This window comes from Hemicordylus capensis, chromosome 5 (assembly GCF_027244095.1).
Source record: "Hemicordylus capensis ecotype Gifberg chromosome 5, rHemCap1.1.pri, whole genome shotgun sequence".
Lineage (NCBI taxonomy): Eukaryota > Metazoa > Chordata > Lepidosauria > Squamata > Cordylidae > Hemicordylus > Hemicordylus capensis.
Genome location: NC_069661.1, coordinates 178,354,135 through 178,375,407, shown reverse-complemented (window position 1 = coordinate 178,375,407; position 21,273 = coordinate 178,354,135). Strand labels below are relative to the sequence as shown.

Here is a 21,273-nt window from a genome sequence, read left to right as displayed (position 1 = left end):
AGTACAGTAGCAGGACAGCAAGGGACATCTTTGCTGGTGCTAGGCACTCTCCCCTCCATCTTGAGTTTGGCCTCAAAGACCAACAAAAAGTGTGCCTGCACAGAGGGCAAGTTGGAAGTGAGCATAATTAGTGACATTGTCCAACATCATTAACCACATAGCATGTCTGTTAGGGCATCAACCAATCAGAAATCGGCATAGCTGACATATTAGCCAAAGCTGATAAAAAGTGCTCCTGGCCACTGCTTCAGCCTGATAAACCAGAGAGAGTTTTGGATCCAGGAGCACTCCCAAGCTATGTACTACTTCTTTTGGCGGGGAGGTAACCCCATCCAGAGCAGGCAGATCTAAAGCATCTCTCAGGTCCTTACCCCCACTCCCCACATCAGTACCAATGGATTAGCTTCAGTTTGTTATCCCTCATCCAGTTCATTACTGCCCCCAGGCAGGCATTTAGGGAAGTTTTGTCCTGATGAAGTTGATAGGGAGAAATTGGCATATTGATAACACCAAGCACCAAATCTCCTGATGACACTATCTGGAATCTACCCGAGAGGTAGGAACAGAACCACTGTAAAATAGTGCCACCCAATTCCATCTCCCTCAGGCAACCTAGAAGGATACCATGGTTGATGCTATTGAAAGCCACCACAATATTCAAAAGGATCAACAGAGTCACACTTCCTCTGTCAATACCTAATTGGAGTTCATGTACCAGGCCCACCAAGGCAGTCGCAACCCACAGCCTGCTCGAAAGCCAGTTTGAAATTGGTTTATATAATCAGTTTCCTCCAGGACTGCCTGGAGCCGAGAGGCCACCACCCTCTCAATCACTTTGCCCAACCATGGGAGATTAGAGATGGGTCTTAAGTTGCCAAACTTTGAGGGGTACAATGTAGGTTTTTTTCAGGTATGGAGTAATGATAACCTCCTTAAGTCAAGGAGGCATCCTATCCTTCCTCAGAGAAACATTTATGATGTTTACCAGACCGTCTCCGATAATCTGATTGTTAGATAAATAAGCCAAGTTGGGCATGGGTCAAGAGAACAGGTGGCAGAATGCACAGTCCAAAGCTTGTCCACATCTTCAGGAGTCAAACTGAAAGTGATCTAGTCTAACCATATTAGAAGATACAACAATTTCAAGGAGTTGCTGGATACTACAATTAGGGCAGAATCTCCATAACACACTCTGCCCTAATTGTAGAATCCAGTTTGGCCTGAAGAGATATTTTATCTGCAAAAATAAATAAATAAATAAATAATAAAAAATCATTACAAGTGTCACAGTGGGTAACCGATGGTTCAAAATTTGGATTCAAGGGTCAGTGGGCTCATATTAGCCCATTCACAACCCTGGACAGCTCTGCTGGATGTGAACTTGTAGATGCAATGTGAGCAGAAAAGAATTGCTTCTTTGCCACACATTGCCTGAGAACAGACCGCCAAATGTGCTTTGTGTTACAAACGGTTTTATTTAAGTTGAGTCATTCTCCATATGTGCTCTAGTCATCTACCTCACTGCTTCAGCTCCCATAATTTTTCTGAATACCATGAAGCTAATTTTGAATCATGTTGGAGAGGATCCTAAAGAGCAATTGTGTCTACTGCTCTGGTGAGTTCATTATTCCGAGTTCGCATCAGAGCATCGACAAAATTGCTGGCAGAGCCAACTTAAAACCCTTCCAAGTCTTCTTGGAATCCTATTGGGTTCAATAACCTTCTCAGGAAGATGAACCTAATGGGTCCTTCAACCCTACAGAAGTGAGTTGTGGTTGCAAGTCCTATCTTCACCAGTTGGTGGTCTGTCCATAACAATGGGGAAATAATAGGAGTCCCCACATATCGAACACCATTCTGAACAGAGTAAAAGACCACACATAGCATATGGATGTATCTGTGTTGCATACTTGTTCATGCATTGCAAGTTTGTGCATCTATTGCATGTGATGCACACTTGTGACTTTTCATGTGATACATGTTTGTGCACTTGTGTTATGTGTGTTTGTGTTTTTTGCTTGTCTTGTGTTGTTTGTATGCAGGTGTTGCATGCATTTGTCTTTCTGTTCTTATTAGTTTGGGTTGCATGTCCAAACATCTTTTGGTATTTCATCCAACATTATATTGCATGTGTTTGTGTTGTGGATTTTGGCAGGTTTCAGTATTGCATAATGTCTTTTGTTTCAGTGTTTTGTATGTATGTTTTGTCCTGTGCATGTGCATACTTCTGTTATGTGTGTATGATTGTATTTCTGTGTCCTGTGTGTGTGTTTGTGTACATGTTTGTTTTGCTGATGTATGTTGGTGTTTGTAGTGTATGTGTGTTTGTGCATTAGTGTTGCATTGCTGTGTTTGAGTATTTGTTATGTGCATGCCTGCATTTGTGTTGTGTGCAAGTTTGTGTTGAATGCATTTCTGTGTTTGTGTGTTATGTGTTTGTGTGTGTGATGCATGTTTGTGTGTTACATGTGTGTATTTGTGTGTTGCATGTATCTTTGTTACATTTCTCTGTGTATGGTTGTGTTTTTGTTTGCATGTCCATGTATTTATCTCTGTGCATGTGTTTTCAAAATCATTTCATTCAGCCCCCAAAGCCATCAGTACTTCTCACCAGAGTGCTCTTACTTCCCACCTGGTTTCCCCCACCTGTACATTCCATACCCCCAACCCCGTTCCCTAAATTTAACATTCCATAACTAATGGAATAGGCATCGCATCTGAAATGGAATCCAAGAGCTGGCTCTCCTCCCAATTTCAGAGTGGCATTTCGACTACATTATCAAAACAGCAACACTCTGCATAACTTCACCAGCACTTGCTAGCCACAGGCTTTAGTGGGGCAAGAAAATCTTAATAACCTTTGAACCGCTGCTCCAAACTTCATCAAAGGACTGTCTTCCTAGACAAGCCTGAACAGTTTACATCATTTATTTTCATGAACATTTGAAAGAAATATATGCTATGTGGATAAAATTTGGGCAAAAAAAGGGCTAGTGTCAATTTTCAGCACTTTTTAAACTTGCTGCAGCTGTGGAAATCTTTTAAGAGATCTCCTTGAAATTAGGAACATTTGTAGAACCTCATTAGATATATCATGCACACCAAGTTAGAAGTTATTACCTCAACAGATGTCATACTTATAAACAATAGAATTTTGAGGCTTCATATGGTAGAACCACTTTTTGCTACTTGCATTAACTAAGGAGTCATTCCTGTGCCCCTTTAATCCGCTGCATTAATGGATTATGATGTCTTTTATTGAGAAATCATTATTGTTCCTTCAGATATTCACAATGGATACAGGTTGAGTATCCCTTATCCGGACTGCTTGGGACCAGAATTGTTCCGGATTTTGGATTTCTTCTGAATTTTGGAATATTTGCATAATGACAAATATTGCTAACCCATTGGGGTACTGGGCTTTGTTGTTTCTGAGGGGTTGAGTTTAGATTCTCTGGTAGCAAATGAGATTTTTAATGAAAAACCATGAATCCACTCTCATACGCTATTAGAGAATCTACTCTCAGAACACCTCTAGAACAACAAAACCCTGTACTTCATGGGTTGGCAACCCATGTGGGTGGTTGGCACATTATTTGCACTACACCGTCACTTGCTCTGGGCCACCCCAGTGCCCCACAAGTGGAGTTATGGGACTGCAGAAACCTCCGTTATACCCTACGAGGAAAATCTAAAAGACGCGTAACTTCATTAATTCTATAAAAATCAGCCCTTTGCCAAATTCCTCTGAAAAAATTGTGGTAGCTTCCTTGTATCAACTGGGCACTACCACCAACCACACTCCACTCTGGACCACCCCCCACCCCCCCGCGTGAAGCTATACTTATCCTGAAACCGCTATCATACTCTATGGGGAAAATCTGAAAGGCGCGCAAATTTCAAAAATTCACCAAAAATCAGCAGTTTGACCAATTCCTTTGAAGTTTTTGTGGTAGCTTCCATTCATTGGCCACTATAACCCCCACTCACTCTTTTGACCATGTGACCCATTTTTAAATCTGAATTAATTCGGATTCGGATTAATTCGGATACAAAACAAAACGGGTGATTCGGAAGGCTTAATTTTGGACAAAATACAAAATGGGGTTGATTCGGATTTGGTACAAATCAAAACAGAAAAAATACAAAACGTGCAACCCAAGCTAACAATTAACTTCCTGTGCTTCCAGTCAAGGCTATAGTCTTTCTGAATCAAGACACATTTGCTGACTACAAAAGCTTCAAAACTGTAGTGCAATTGTGTATAATTGTGGAAGTTCTAAAAACAATTTTGTTCAGCTAATTAACAAAGTAATACATCATTAAAAAACTTTACGTGATATTTGTGTAGATATTAGAAAAAAGCTTGATGTTAGCATGCAGAGAATAAGGACCGTTTTAACAGTAAAAATAGGTGAAAACATTTAAAAGTCAAACATCTAACTGAGCTATAAGTAGGCTACAAAGTATACATGTTAAAAACATATTTTACACTGGCCATATTATTTATCAAAGATCTATCTCCACTTATTCACACATCTTTTATTACTAGTGTACAATTTTTAAAAAGTGGCTGACATGCCTAACAGGCTTATAAGGGTGGAGCAAGAGCTTTGTCCTCTCAGTCATCTAATGAACTGTGTGTAAGGTTTAACTTGCAGCTGCAGCGTATGGGGAGGAGGCGATGGAAGCAATTTTCATGTCTCTCAGCCCCCTGCATGTCTCTCACCTCCCTTTTCACTTCAAGATATGTCTGTAAGGAACAGCACAGCCTTCATGGACATATTCCTGAATGTGGAAATGTTTTTTTTTGCGGGAAGAGAAGAAAGCAAAAATTGCTTTACCCTTCCCACAGACAGCAGCTTTGAGGCAGATCTCTCACGTAGTTAGATTCTTGCAAAGATGGAGCTCCTGCCTTGTCCTAATAAGCCTGCAGAGCACATGTTTCCACGACCAAAGCATAATCTAAGCCTACCGGTAATCCATTTTTCAGCCAGCGGATTGTTGGAAGAGGCTTCCCTGCAGCTACACAATGCCAATGAAATTCGCTGCCTATATCTCTCTCTGTATCATTGATATGCTCCACCCACTCTGGATATGCTGAAAGAAAGAAAAAACACTTGCATTTCCTATATACTCAAAACATTAATTCTCTCATTTTCTAGCCCATTTTTCTTCCTATAATTCAGACACAATTCCTAAATATAGTAATTGATATGCAATTTAAAATTCTACTTACTGAACTTATGTATCAGTCTAGACTCCATACAGAGATAATTCCATGGCACTATTCCTAAAGAATGCCACACTTTATAAGGTATTTTTATCTCAGTTTAACAAATATGAAGTTCCTGTTCTATTACAACATTACGACCTTCTCTTCTCCTTCTATGCATGGTATATTTTATGGATGGTTCTCATCGAGAATTCACTTTTTATTGATTTGAAATATTTATATTCTAGTAACAACAACTTTATTTGCTGGCAGCCCCATAACCATTGTTCTCTGGGTGGCTCACAAAGTAATGTCAGTACTGTTCTGTCTGACAACTCCCAGGATGATTCAACCACACAAACATCTAATACAAACTAGGTAACAAAAACATTTTAAAATTAAAGCAAAAGCTGTAAAACAAATAAAATATCATCAACAAATTAAAAAACAATTGTCCACAACATTAAAGCAATCTTATATGGCATTAAGGAAGTCCTAGACAAATATAAAGGGCACTTAAAGTGTCAAATCAAATTTGACACTAGGGAAACTTTCCCGAAAATGATGTTCCACAAGTGGAACAATGGGAGGGGGGATATCCTAATTTAATGGGTGGGAAGACTTGAGAAAGGCTTTTGACAGCAGCTCATGTGGGAAAGGGCAATTCTTTATATAGCTGGTTCCAAGCTATTTAGGGTTTCATAGGAAAGCACCTTTAATTTATGGAATGGAAAAGTGAAGTAATTCCATTTTTGACATGTTTTCACACTTGCAAAAATGTATTCTGAATCTCATCTTATATGACATATTCTTGAGGCAACTGCATGTTCTATAGAAATAAAAAGAGCAACATGGGGTCTGAGATAAAGGGCCAAAAATCCTGACTCAACTAAAAAACAGCACCTGGAACAACCCTGACTTTTAACGCAGAGCAGGCTCCAAAATAGACATGCTTTTTCTCTTTTACATCCAGAAGGGTCAACAGAGCCAGAATCTAGTGAACTACTGGAATTGAAGGCCCCGTGATCTTACAAAGCAACATCCTGATTAAGCCTTGCATATACATACATACATACATACATACATACATACATAAATCCTTTAATAGAAGTACTGTCCATGAGTCAAGCCCACAAATTCTGGCCACTGGTACCATCTCAGGGGACAATGTTCATATAGGCAAACCTCATTATTCACGGGGGTTCCATTCCTCGCCTACTACCACAAGTAACAAATCTGTGAGTAACGAGGCATTATGCCGATGGAGATGGGCGGGGGAATTAAGTTCCTGGATTATTAAAAAAGCAAAATGGAGAGAGAGAAAACTACTGCACAGTACTCCATGGGGTCTTCTTGTGCCCTCCATGTGCCCACCAATTTATTTATTGTTAAATTTCTATACCACCTTTCATTAAAACAATCGCAAGGCAGCAATGCCCCCCAAACCATGAAATGTCTCCCTACAGCTAAAATATGGCAAAAACGGGCAAAAGAACAACTGTACCATGCTTTTCAAAGTTTCCTTGTGTCCTCCTTGTGCCCCAAAACAAAAATGATCCATAAAATGGCTCCTGCTTACATAGGGATGCATATAAAATGGCAGCAGGAAGTGATCTCCTTCCTGCTGATCAGTTCTGGCCCTCTAGGAACTGCGGATACATGGGTTTTAACACTTCAGTATCCACAGATAATGAAATCAGAAGTCATTTAGACCCCCGCTGTTATGCAAAAATGTGGATGGTGAGTCCGCAAATAGTGAGGTTTCTCTGTAGTGATTTTTGGCAACATCTACCCCCACTGGAAATGGAAAATATGTGATAGCATTGTTGCACTTACAGCTTTATCTGTGTTATCACCCCTTCTTTATCCCTATCCCAAAACAACTGTGGTAAAACTGCACTCAGTTTTGCACAGAGGAAAGCGTTAGGGTCAGGCTTAGGACAGAGTTAGGATAACAATGAACAAACTGTTGTACTTTCTCCATGGCGTAATCTTTGGAGAACATTCCTGCCAATGTTCATTACAATTCCATTCCTGACAATATCCGGAACATTTTATAATAGTTTTTGTGTTTTTAAAAGTTTTAAAACTTTTTAAAGCTCCATAGCAAATTTGGCTGTGCAGGACCAAAGGTCAGGACAATAAAAGCACTGAAAGCTGAAGGTATTGTAATGCTATCATCAATTTTCCATCCCTAGGGGTGTAATTGTAAAAAATCACAATCAGCATTCATTCCCCAGGTGGTATTGTCCACCGCAGCTGGCTCATGAATATCAATTCTCGGCTACACTGCTACTTAGTCTAGAACACCTTTATAGGCCAGATCCTACATGACTGCTTACCCAACACAACCAGAGCTGAATGTAAATTAAAACAAAATACATATATTCTGCTGAAGATTGCGGCCATAACTTATTCTATTAACTAACAGTACTATTCATGTCTCTTAATAGTTGCATAGCATAGTGAATGCTATGTGAAGTACCATTGGTGAATCTTTAAATACAGTTAGCCCAATGCAGGAGATAGAAGCAGGTGCAATATTAATTCAACAAATTTGCACTTGATTTTATGTATTTTAGAACAGAGAAACAATTTTTCTAAATGATGATGAAAGATGAAACCAGTTAAATTGTCTCAGCACAAGCCCTGAGCGATGTAATTTCTGAAAAAGAGAGCTACTAACCTTGAACATAAACTTTTGCCGAATGCTTATCTTTTCCTCTGTGATTTTCAGCTTCACATTCATATATTCCTTCATCTTCAAACTGGATATTGAAGATCCTGAGGACTGCACCAGACAGGCTTACATCTGCAGTCGCAACCATAGGATCAAGATACTTAGTCCATCTAATCTCTGGAACGGGGCTTTGGGGAGGAAACAGGGGACATGTCAGTAGAGTTACACAACCAGTCTATTTTTTTTTTTTTTGGTTCAGTTTGTATACCCCCTTTTGTAAAGCATCTCAAGGTGGTTTACAAAAAGCATCCAAAAGCAGAGCTGGGACCATCAATACCCCCAAGTTGCGCACTTGCTCTTTCAAGGGAAGTACAATTCCATCCAGAGCTGGTTGAATCACCCAATCCCAAATGGCTTTTCTAATGACCAGCAGCAGCTCTGTCTTGTCTGGATTTAACCTGTTTGCTAGCCCATGCCAAATCCATCATTGCCTCCAGCCCCAGTTCAGTACATCCACTGCTTCCCTAGGAATCTGATGGCAGAGAAAGATACAGCTGAGTGTCATCTGCAAACTGATGACACTATAGTCCAAACCTCCTGATGACTTCTCCCAGTGGTTGCATGTTGGTTCTGTATACTCCCTTGCCATGCCTTTTACTAAGCAGCTCTCACCTCTCTAGTTACAATTTTTCTACTTGAAGTCCTCTAGCTCACAAATTTCAAGCAAAGTCCTAAAACCATCTAAGATTTAACATTAGCCTTTCTTCTACTGCCAACTGAGCCATTTTTTGAAAGGTGGTATGTATAAATAAATAAATAAATAAATAAATAAATAACCTCCCCTATATGACTACTATTACAGTCAAGCCCTAAACTTTTTCTCCCCAGTGCCGATCTTTCAATCTAATGAAATTTAGGCAGGTGCTACATCATTTAAAGAATTCTACACAATGAGTTGTAATGAGTTGAAAGCTTATAATAACTAAGTTAGATTAGCTTTTCTAATGGACTGATATTCTGTGCAAGAGTATGTCAGTCTAGTAATGTTAATAGGCTTACTCTTGTTTAACATTTCACTAGGCTGAAGTATTCTTGAATAGTATGTCAGCTATTGATTTCCATGGTGTTTAGTCATGACTACATTTCTTTGGATACAAGTGAATGCCGAGAACACAGTTAAACAGTGGTTAACATGTCAAACTATTTGGATGGAATTATCTAACAAGTAAGGAGTGTGGCAAGAAAGCAGTAGTAGCAGTGGTGACACAGTGCAGATACAGAAGCTATTTGGATTCCAGCTTCACCATTACTGATACCTTTCAGCAGTGTGGTATCATAATTCCATGCCATATTGTGGACACATGTACATTGCTTCAGGTTATCTATAACAACTTTACTTAGCTAAAAGCTTAGGCTTGTGTGTACAAAGCTGGCTTAATTTACTTAAATTAAGAGAGAGAGAGATGAAATTGGAACACTTAGAGAATTCCCAAAATATCAGGCACAGAAGCCAGGTTTATTCTGCCAGTATAGGGTTGCCATTCCTGGCCCTGAACCTGAGTCTATTCAGTGTGTGTAACCAATTAAAACATTCTTACTTTCCAAGTGCAAAGCACTCCAGTGTCACATTTTGCCCTTGAAGTGCATACGTATCTTTGAACTTCACCCTGATATCTGGCAGATAACCTTTTGTAGTAGTACCTAATGTGAAAAGAGATATAAAACAACAATTAGTCTATGACAGAAATTGATAGAGACCCTACAGACAATGGGTAGTATCCAAAGAAAGTTAGTCATAACTAAGTCCCATGTAAATTAATTGATTTCAATGGCATTTAGTCATGACTAATTTTCTTGCATAGATAAAATACAATCATTTTACTATACATTTGTACCTGGTGTGTGGTTAAAAAAAACCTACCTGGTAGTTCACATGGTTCTTGAGTTATTTCCTAGGGCTCTATGGTTCTAAACCCAGAAGGATACTATCCTTTCCTTACTTAATTTTGTCTTCCCTTGACTGTGTAAAGTATTTTCGTGTTCACGGGTGGAGGGAGTTACAGAAGTTAATCTGATTTTTAAGCAAGCAGAACAGTTGAAAAAAGATTGCTACAGTCATAGTCATAAGATACTGCAAACTCATTTTGCTACAACAGAAAGAACAGTCTCTCTCAGTCCTTCCTTCTTAGTCTGCTCCTGCTCTCTTTCATATTACATAGGAACACAGGAAGCTGCCATATACTGAGTCAGACCATTGGTCCATCTAGCTCAGTATTGTCCACACAGACTGGCAGTGACTTCTCCAAGGTTGCAGGCAGAAATCTCTCTCAATCCTATCTTGGAGATGACAGAGAGGGAACTTGGAACCTTCTGCTCTTCCCAGAGCAGCTCCATCCCCTAATGGAAATATCTTACAGTGCTCACACATCAAGTTACCCATTCATATGCAACCAGGGCAAACCCTGCTTAGCTAAAGGGACAAGTCATGCTTGCTGCCACAAGACCAGCTCCTGGACAATGATTAGACAGAAGGAAGTGATGTGTGGGCCACGAACAAGCCAAGATTTCCCCCCCTCTTGCTATCACAGCACAGCCATTGAGCCTGTAGGATGATCTGAAGCAGCAGCAGAGGCAGTAGGGGTGATGGATGGGCGAGTCCATCAATCCTTCCACAACCTCAGATGCAGCACCTGCTGCTGCCAGGACTGACTGATGATGAAAGCCTGAACCACCATTTTCACCTCATTCTTTTATGCACAAGTAGCCATCTAGCAGAGCCTCCCTTTTCAAAGACTAAACACAGTTGTAACGCTGGAACAAGGTGGCAATTAAAGTGCTGCAACTTAAATGCTGCTCATCTTAATCTGAGGGACCTTAAGTAGAGAACTTCCTATATTTGCATCTTACTGAGTTGTTTCAACATTACTCAGAGCAACCATTTTTATAAAGCTCTGTTTGTGTATAGGTATCTATAGCCTCCACATTATTATTTTTTAAAGGTATACTGGGGGAAATGTGTGAAGAGGATTTGAGATTCAATAACAGGAAAGTAATGCTGGAACTAGCTGTAAAAACAAAGCTGTGACAGAAAATATAATAAACTTCTGTTTATGGATTAATTTTGAATTCACAGTGCTAAATAATACTGCACTAAAAATGAAAGCAAGGTATATTACAGACAAGCAGGACATCTAATGTATACAAGACACAGGATAAATACTTACGATCAGGTTGAGGAATAAGTGGAATGAAACTACTGAATACACTTTTGGTGATTGAGTTGCTGGTCACAAAGCAAGAATAGTTGCCTTTATCAGATGCTTCTACCTTTGCAATATAGAGATTTCCATTTGCTTGTGACACAAACCGTCGTTTATCCAAAGTAATAAATTCTGGAAAATCATTCAGAACCCAGCGGTAACTCAGATCATCTGAAGAAAAACAACAATGTAATCATTTAAATGAATTAGAGAAACAGGCATTCAAATATCACCAGTGGACTCGAGATAAACATTGGTACATTGATTAGCAGACATAAGAGGTCTTTTGAAGATCTTCCTAATATACTTTTAACCATAGATGCTTGTGAATTGAACCTGGAACCTTATCTATGCAAACTGTATGTTCTACTACTGATTGATGAGCAAAGGTGCACCTATAATGAGCAAAGGTACACTAATAAAGGTGCGCCTATGAGGCACCACGGGGAAATGTTTGACTAACAAGCAGAAAGTTGCCAGTTTAAATCCCGCTGGTACTATATCGGGCAGCAGCGATATAGGAAGATGTTGCATCATCTCATACTGTGCAGGAGGAGGCAATGGTAAACCCCTCCTGTATTCTACCAAAGAAAACCACAGGGCTCTGTGGGCGCCAGGAGTCAAAATCGACTTGATGGGACATTATGATGAGCAAAGATGCACTGATAATTTTGGAGCCTGAACCTAAAGGCTTTTAGAGCCACCCCTCACCCCCCGATGCAAGTTAAGCATAATTGTTTAACACATAGGTTCCTGAGGGCACAAACCATACCACTCGGGACAGGACATGCCACTCAAGACAGACTAAAGAAGATTTGGGGGGCCCCAGAGGGTGTGGAGGCCCTGGACTTCGGACCCAAAGTCTAGGGGTAAGAGAGCCTCTGTTCATGAGCTATGGTTAACAGTTACTACATATTCTACAACTAGACCATTCAGAATGGATTTATGCACAAACTTTCTAAATGTTTTCAACTTTATATTAGCAGCAAAATTGCCGGGCGCGGGGGACAGTTAAAACAAATAATTGTGTGGTATGTTGTTGTTTTTACAGGCAACTGAGCAATGGAAGTTAAACAATGATAGGGGTTCGAGCTTCAGATTGAGTTCTGGTTTGGAGTGGGAAGCAGCAGCTGCTTTAAGAAAGACAGCAGGTCCTTACTTGCTCTCTGCCTCTCCATGCAGCTTCCTGCGGGGGGCAGCACTTGGCCCAAGTATACCTGCACAGTGCCAGCATGCACATGGGCTCCGCACATGCATGGGTACCATTTGTGTGGTCAGCAACACCATGTTGACTGTGTGGTCACTATGTGCATGCTGCCTCTGCACAGGGTTACTTGGGCCGAGCACCACCCTAGCAGGAAGCTGCATAGGGTAGCCGAGAGCAGCTAAGAACCTGCTCTCCCCTTTCTTAAAGTTCCCACTCTGTGCTCCTAACCAGGACTCGAACCCTAAAGAATGAAAAAGGCACTGGGAAGCAGTAGGTTATGTAAAAAGGGGCAAGGGCTAAAGAAAGCAATAATGAGAGCAGAAACCTCAGAGAAACCACATCTTTCATTCAACTCTACAGCGTTTTGCGCTAGAAACTTGTTCTGTCTAAACATGTTAAGGGAAAGTTTCAGAATGAATTATGTGCTAGCCAACTAGCTTCTATGCTGAGACAGTATATAGACTCCCCAGGTTAAAACCAGTTTTATCTATTAATTAATACACAGATATTCTGCTTCATCAGCCTCAAACGGATTTCAGGGCAGCTTAGTACTGAAGACTACGTTCCTCAGATTGAATCCTTGGGATATGTAGGGCCCACTGCAAACTAGTGTGAGATTTCCCTGTAATGTTATTCAACAGGATTCTTTTTGCTGGTCGACGTCATCTTGGTGAAGAAAGGCGGGGCACAGGTCTTTTCGCTTGGAGGCAGAAGGACATAAAGGCTTCACAGGCAAGTTCGAAGAGCCAGGTCAGTGGAATTGGTGGGCGCTGCCAAGTATAAGCAGCTTGCTGTTTAGATAATAGGAGAAACTTGTTGCTAGAAGAGAACGTGTTTGAAGTAGATCAATAAACTTGTCGGCGAGATTTCAAGACATACAAAATAAAAAGGGTAAACAGCAGAAATTGGTGGAACCCTGAAAACAAGATAGAAGACTGTGGGGTAGCCACTGTTTATGTGCTATTTCCCATTGACAACTTTCTGTAGGCTACGATAAACTGTGTTAACATGAGCTGTGCCGGGCCTGCTTAGCTCTTGCTGACAGTCAACACCTGACAAATTTTACACGCTGCTGTGCAAAACTTGGCAACGTTGTATGTTATGACAGGGTTAGAGTCAGAGAGCAGGAGACAAACATCAGACTGGCCTGAGCGACCTAGGGTCTCAACTAATAACAGAAGAATGATCTCTGTAGAATGGGCAATGGAGAAGGACATGCTCTGTTGTTTCAAAGTTCCCAGAATCACAGGGGCACAGACATTCCTACAAGGGGGTCTTCCTGTATCTGCCTTCTAGCACAGCTAAAGGAAAGGTACCTCAATGGGCCAGGGTGAAGGCCCTTCTGTGTTTGGGGGGCTTTTAGATGCATGAGGTATACAGCGGGAGTTGCTATGTATCTTAGGCTTTTACTGATAAGTTCAGGATCCTGCCTACATCAGTTTGGTGCTCTATGTCCGTTATGCATTGTTTGATGAGTCTTTTTGCCTGTTCATAGCCCATGGGAAGTAAGTGGGGAGGGGAAAGCCCAAGGGATGACATTTTTGTCAGCAGTGTTTGTTTCCAGGTGGATTGATACTTGTCCTGTAGTGTTAGGGGGGATAGACCCAATGAGAGGAGAAATAGCCTTAACCAGTAATTGAGTATGGCCACCCAAACTCTGGCCCCCACTTTCACCAGACCTGCTTCTAGCTGTAGGTGAGAGATGCACTGTGGTACGTGGAGAACTGTTCTTAGGAATTTGGACTGGACAAGCTCCAATGGGACGTAGTTGGAGAAGGGGTGCAGTTGGGCACCATAGAGGAGCTGTGCTAGTTACTTGGCTTCAAAAGGTTTAAGGGCTGCAGGTATACAGCCTTCTCTTGATCAGAAGAATTTTAGGATAGCAGTGGTGCTCCTCTGGGCTTTTGGGGTCGTATGAGAGCCATGAGCTTTTCTGGTGCCAAAGGCATGGAAGACCACCCACAAGTATTTAAAGCATGAAACCTGCTAGATTTTGTACCTTTTTATATGCCAGGTGTGTCTTGGGTCTCTTAGCGAAGGCCTTAATTTTGTGATATTCATTCATTCATTCATTCATTCATTCATTCATTCATTCATTCACTCACTTTCTATAGTGCCCTTCCAAAACTGGCTCAGGGCGGTTTACACAGAGAAATAATAAATAAATAAGATAGATCCCTGTCCCCAAAGAGCTCACAAACTGAAAAGAAACATAAGACAGACACCAACAACTGTCACTGGAGGTACTGTGCTGGGGGTGGATAGGGCCAGTTACTCTCCCCCTGCTAAACAAAAGAGAATCACCATGTTAAAAGGTGCCTCTTTACCAAGATAGCAGGGGTTAATTTCCAACTGGTCTTTCTTGCAGTATTGGGTAAGGGCCCTCAGAGTTCTTCAGAGACCTATGGAGGTCCTAGAGAGAATTGCTGCATCATCTGCATACATCAGAGTAGAAATGTGTTTCTCTACAAGCTTGGAGGTGTGTGAAAGTCTAGTTTATTGAGGTAACCCACTGTGGCATTAATATAGATGTTAAACAGGAGTGAGGCAAGTATGCAGCCTTGTTTGACGACCTTATGGGTTGGAATGGTGCTTAATAGATGGCCTTGGGGGTTGTAGCTTACTTTCAGGGACTTATAATCATGTGTGATACGGATTGACTATAGCAGGCGCCGGTCAATTGAGGAGGCTTCCATGGCAACCACAGAGCCATGTGGTTTTCTTGGTAAAATACAGGAGGGGTTTACCTTTGCCATCTCCTGTGCAGTAGAAGATGATGCCTTTCAGCATCTTCCTATACCACTGCTGCCCGATATAGGTGTTTCCCATAGTCTGTGAAACATACCAGCAAGGATTCGAACCGGCAACCTCTTGCTCCCTAGGCAAGTTACTTCCCCTCTGTGCCATTAGGTGGCTGACTCAAATGCAGCCTTAAAGTCTATAAAAGCTGCATAAAGGGAGGTTGTAGAGTGGGTGGAATATTTCTTGATTACATGTTGTAGAACTAGATACAGGTCAATGGTGGATCATCCATCCCTGAAGGGTGACTTTCTCTTCTGCAAGGAGATTTTCTTGTTCCAACCAGTTCCTTCGTTTCCAGTACAGATATCTAGCGTAGAGCTTACTGACTGTGCTGAGAAGGCTGATGGTTCTGTAGTTTGCTGGATCATCCTTTCTGCCATTTTTTAAGATGGGGACAATGACCGCTAGCCCCCCATCCTTAGGAATATGGCCATGTTGATAAATGTGAATAGCAAGGCCAGAACAGCAGCCCAACACACTGAATTATTTTTTAGTAGCTTTAGGGGGATTAAGTCTTCTCCAGGGGCCTTCCCAGGTCTTACTTGGGAGATAAGGTTCTTAATCTCACCTGTTGCCACTTGTGGCCACAGAGGCAGGTCCTCTACATCATGCTGGGGGGACCGTGTTCCACAGCATCACCTTCATAAAGATCGCAGAAGTGATGGATAGTATGAAATATCCATGAACCCTGAAGGAGGAATCCAAATACTGCCTGGAGAGCCACCACTAGTCAGAGTAGTCAGTGCTGCTTTAGATGGACCTACAGTCATAGCTTCATCTTCATAAAGATCGCAGACGTGCTTTCCCCAGACCTCTGGTGAGATATAGCTGTAGAGGTGTGCCATTATTGGGGAGATTCATTGTCTTGCACCAGAATGAGGTTAGGTTACTGGATCTGACTGCCTGTATGAGATGTGACCAGGTGACTTTCATAGTGTCTCTTTTCTTGCAACTCTGATGTGATGCTATCTCCCTTGTAGAAGGCTCCTTGGAGATAGTGGGAGGGTTCTCTATTCCTAGGGCCATTTATCTGTTCTTAGTGGGGATTGCAGAGAAAGAACTAATAGCTACGTTCGACTTAGTGGAAGGGAGATAGGAGTCGATTCTAATCTTCCCCACAAGGAGCCTGCCTTGACTGAGTGGTGCTCACCATGGTGGCCACCATTTGGGCTGCCTCTAGTTCTTTTCTTGCCATTGTTCATCATGGTTTTGCTTGGAAATTTCAGTCCAACAGATTACAGCAGTAGTAATTGGGTCAGGCTGTCTGTGGGCCAAGACAGAAATTTCCTCATGCCTAACATATGCCTCCACATACTGTTCAGAAGCAACTAAGTTCTCCTTGTCTCCATCCAGTCATTACTTGAGTTCAAAAGGTTACAGAAATTAAAACTGATGTAGAGCTGACTCCCTTTAAGAGCTAATTCCCCCACAAAGCCTAAACATTGGGGTGCAGACCAAACATTTCAGGGCAGTTCCATTAACAGACGTGATGTCTATAACTGCAGAAAATAACTTCTTGAAGCTACCTCTTCCAGCTGGGAGAAGCTGGAAGCTTCCGGAGAAGCTGCCTGGTGACTTTCTGTATAACACTACCAATGGATATCCCAGTGAGTTTCATTTTCATATGACTTTGAGACTTCATTTGATTACAACCTCTAGAGTTCTGATAGACATGATTCCTTTATGTGAGCAGCAGCTTAAGGAAGCAATTCCACATTTCCATCACCCAACCACATTGAAAGCTGCAAATTCAATTTGGAAACTAGACATATTTTACATATGTATTAGAAAAACATCTTGATGAATTAGCTCACATACCCTGCCACTCTGCCCTCTTCTAAAGCCAGTTACTGAGCTGGCTCAGTCTACAGGGAGTGGTACTAGTAGAGCTTCTCCACTCCTTTATGGCTCTGTCCATTTTCACTTCTCTGTTCCCACTGCTACGTTACATCACTGCCATAAGGAAGACAACACCTGTCTCCATCATGGCCTACAACACATCATATAATGCCAATTATACTAGCTTATTAAAAAAAAGTGTTTCCATATGGGCTGATATAGGATTTGTGATTAAAAATGATACAATATGCTAAAGAAAAATGTGCTTGCCATTTGTGGAAATATATTTCCCATATTTATCAGTGAAAGATTTTAAAACAACCAGACATAATTGCTCTTTACTCTGAAGGGAATCAACCACTCTCTAAGGAACTAAGGAAATGTGAAGCAGAGAGGTCTGAGCATCTGCTATTACAAGGCTTATGTGGCTTATAGAATCATATAAGCTTATGTGGCTTATACAGTCATATTCAAAGTTAGCAATTTTGTAATCACATTAGTTTCTATCCTGTCCTTCCAAAGACAGTTGAAAAATATGGATTAAATTACCTGGATAATGAGGTGGAGGGTCACAGAGAATGACAGCTCCTACGCCTTCTGGTACTTTAACCTCATATCGTTTTTCAGGTGTAAATGGATACAAATCTATTCATGATGACACATATATATATGATAAATCAATCAATCATCTTTATTACAGTTCAAGACCAGGATATATATTATACATATAGTAATCATATTGTCATATGAATATAATATAGAAATAAAACCACTTGCAGGAAAATATCAAGTAGAGATGTATTAATGTCTTCATTAGTTTTTAACTGAATAATAAAGAGTATTTTTTTATACAAGCAGTACATTCCCTGTTTTTCCCCTCAACTGCCATGATAAATAGGCCCCCCATAATATCCCATCCCAATATCTAAAAATGGACAAATATTAATCAATCAATCAGTTTATTACGGTCTATGACCAGCACAATGACAAATATTAATATAAAGAAGATTTTTAAAAATCCATATCCTGTCATAGACAATGGGGGCTGATGATGTCATATTCAAGGGGCAGTGTTTGTGACCCACTCGACTTGGCCTGAGGGACACTAACATAATACCACAAACTTGATACAACTATATAAGTGAACCCCCTATTATATGCAGATGCTGACACAATTGTGTAGCAGGTGTGTGTCAATTATCCAAATGGAAGTAAACGGGATTTGAGGCCCATCCTGCCCTTCACAAGTTCTTCAAGAAATAGAGAAATGTAAGGTTCAAAATATATGTGTAATTGATATTAAGACCAGTAATTATTACTCAATACAAGACCAAATATATCTATATATCTGCCATAAGAAATTATGGAACATCTTGTTACAGCGTAGATTTCTTCTCACAGCATAGATTTTTCCAAACGTTTTTAAATGACAGCATATGTCACACTAAGATGATGTTTGTGGAGGAAAGGGAATTCTTTCTGATTATACATTAAGGTCTAACTATCAATACTCATTTATCATCTCCTAAGCTGAATGGCATCAAATGTGCCAAAAACATTTGCACAATGACAGAAGTACCATCAGCAGGATTTCCTGTGTGGTAGCAACGATTAGAGAGCTATATTTAGCACAATCTGACACATGCTTTTTTCTTCAGTGTCTGTCATTAAACTACAGGCATCTCCATGAATTTTCTGTCCAATAACAATGAGGATATTCTATGTCCTAAGAGGTGTTTATCCTCTATGCAGGGGGTGGGAGGGGTGGCAGCACATGGCCTTACCTATACCACAAGGCCTTTTAAAATTTTAATGGCACATGTGACACTTTACAGAGAAACAAAATATAGTTGCCTCCCTGCAAGAGCTTTCAATGGTTGTATTGCAACTACCTTCCTGATGTGTATTTACTGTTCTGTTGTGAGCTGCTTTGGATGCCAAATCCAAGAAGTATATTACAAAGTTAATATAGCAGCTCTACTGTGCTGGCCCTAAATATATCACACCTTGAGCAAATATGGAACATCTAGAAGCTTTCACTCATCTAAACCTGTCTGACTTTGGTATGACATCTATATACTTCTCTTAAGCCAACATAACAGCTGGACCCATACCACAATAGTATAGTGCTTACCACCCTAAAACCTAAGAATTTATTTATTATATTTATTTACTGCTCAACTGACAGTGTCCTAAAAGCAGTTTACAAAAAGAATTTACACATTTTCATCTGATAAAGTAAATACCGCTTACATCCGAAGTTTAGAGTTGCTTCTCGGCTTCTTATAGTTCCATGAATATTGGTTGCTAAGCAAATATATGTTCCTTCATCAACTGATTTCTCAGGGTTGTTGATTTCCAGATTACCTCCAACCATATTGTGATGCCCCTTCGTAAGTGTAATATCCATTTCCCAGTTGTTACGTTGCCACCTGTTACAGAAGAAGATTCAATTTTTACTAAAAAGGAAAAATCTAAGGACCTGGTGAAATATCTGCACTTTTCTGTTAGTGATATTTGTGCCACTTTGGACCCCCACCACAAGCATGGTACCCTACATAATGGAAGAATCTTGCAGCAGCAGGATAGTCATACTCTCATCAGTACTCCTCTCAGTATTGGAGAGGGGAATCACAGAGTGTTCAGAAAACTAAGAAATAAAAGATGGATGAAACTGGAAAATAGTGCTGTGGGATAAGTCACTTTTTGGATTGAGGAGTGGTAAAGTGGGGGGTTCTCAGCTTTTTTAAAAAGTGCTAAAATAATCACTTTAAAAAGAAGATCACATAATTCTACAGCAACATTCTACAGGAAGAATGTTGTTACTAGTGATATCATGGGTGCTGTCCAGCTGGTGTCTGTGACACCTGCCTGCCTGATGACTTTCTGTCTAACACTAACCATGGATATCCCAGTGAGTTTCATTTTCAAATGACTTGGAGACTTCATTTGATTACAACCTCTAGAGTTCTGATAGATGTGATTCCTTTATTCTTTCCTTTATTGAATTTGTGTCAGTCTTGGACTAATTTACACGACCATTTGATCCTACAGGAGCCCCAGGTTTCAGTCAGCCTGGGCTGACTTTCAACTGTAGTACCATGGCTGGGTTGGTCTTATGCATACCAATTAAGATTCTGAATTCAGTTTGAATTTAGTGCTGATGCACTGCATTAAAATATTGCTTTGGATGAGTGCAAGTTATGCACATGGTGACCAACATGTACACAACCAGCTTACGCGGGATGTTAAGTCAGCAACAACTGAATAAAAATTAAGCCAGAGGCTTAAAGGGCTATGCTAATGCTTGACTAAAAATTAATAGTATTTTCCTGTCTTTCTCACACTGTTCCAAACTGAAAAGTATCACTTTAGCCAGCAGGGGGAGTACATAATCTTCATGGCAACCAAGAAAAACTTACTGGGCATAGAAACTGAATACAGTAACACAGGAAAAGAACATTTAATATGATTATCTCGTAGAAGAATCAAATTAAAAACACTGAATGAAAAAAGATTTCACACACACACACACACACACTTTTCTATATTTTCAAAAATAAAAATGCACAAATTGACTTTACAGAAATTAAGATTGAAATCATTCTTAGGGGAGCAGTAACACCATCTTGTTATTTCTAGTTAGCATTAATTCTAATGAAAATTATTGGAATAAAGATGTGTACATATGAACTATAACATACTATAACAAATATGATATAGTATGTTATAGTTATATGAACTATAACAAAGACTAGAATTAAAATTCTAGTCTTTGAAGAAAGTCCTACATTTACCTATAGTCCTTCATGATGAAGCACACGCAAAAATAGCTGAAATCTAAACAGCTTTTCAAGGACTATTTTGATTACACCCTGGAATATCCTACTATGCCTATCTAAGTTTTGACTTGTCTACACCTTGGAATAAGGAGTAAAGCATATTCTTCATCTATATACGAAAGACCCACGAGCATGTTCACAAAACTATCACTATCATTTGAATGAATGAATTATTTTAGGAATTTATTCCCCTGGGTCCATGCAAAAAGTCTAGCTTCTCCTTGTACATTACTATTTTTCCAAGAGTTTATCTATTCATGGCATATTTGTGATGGGCTTCACTGTTTTCAACTCTCTTCCAACAATGGAGGGATTTTTCCACCATATTATGGACTTTCATGCCCTGGATACTGGAATACTCATTACTCATCTATATCTATGTTTTTGTATAGCTTTAATATAGTTTTTGTATTATTGTTGAGACTTTC

General features: G+C 40.2%; 1 protein-coding gene and 1 long non-coding RNA gene across 3 annotated transcripts in view; one reads left to right on the top strand and one right to left on the bottom strand.

Moving 5' to 3' along the window:
• CNTN1 (contactin 1) overlaps positions 1-21,273 on the bottom strand; it is a 309,859-nt gene that overhangs the window by 67,869 nt on the left and 220,717 nt on the right. For both annotated transcript variants that reach the window (XM_053258259.1, XM_053258258.1), the window contains exons 6-11: positions 19,257-19,435; positions 17,553-17,648; positions 11,120-11,326; positions 9,494-9,596; positions 7,902-8,083; positions 4,976-5,100 (exon numbers count right to left, since the gene is read on the bottom strand). In XM_053258259.1, coding sequence (XP_053114234.1) covers positions 4,976-5,100; positions 7,902-8,083; positions 9,494-9,596; positions 11,120-11,326; positions 17,553-17,648; positions 19,257-19,435 — 892 coding nt within the window. The remainder of the gene's footprint in view (positions 1-4,975; positions 5,101-7,901; positions 8,084-9,493; positions 9,597-11,119; positions 11,327-17,552; positions 17,649-19,256; positions 19,436-21,273) is intronic.
• LOC128328353 (uncharacterized) overlaps positions 1-21,273 on the top strand; it is an 87,992-nt gene that overhangs the window by 10,831 nt on the left and 55,888 nt on the right. The window contains exon 2 of the long non-coding RNA XR_008309160.1: positions 13,004-13,112. This is a non-coding gene — a long non-coding RNA (uncharacterized LOC128328353). The remainder of the gene's footprint in view (positions 1-13,003; positions 13,113-21,273) is intronic.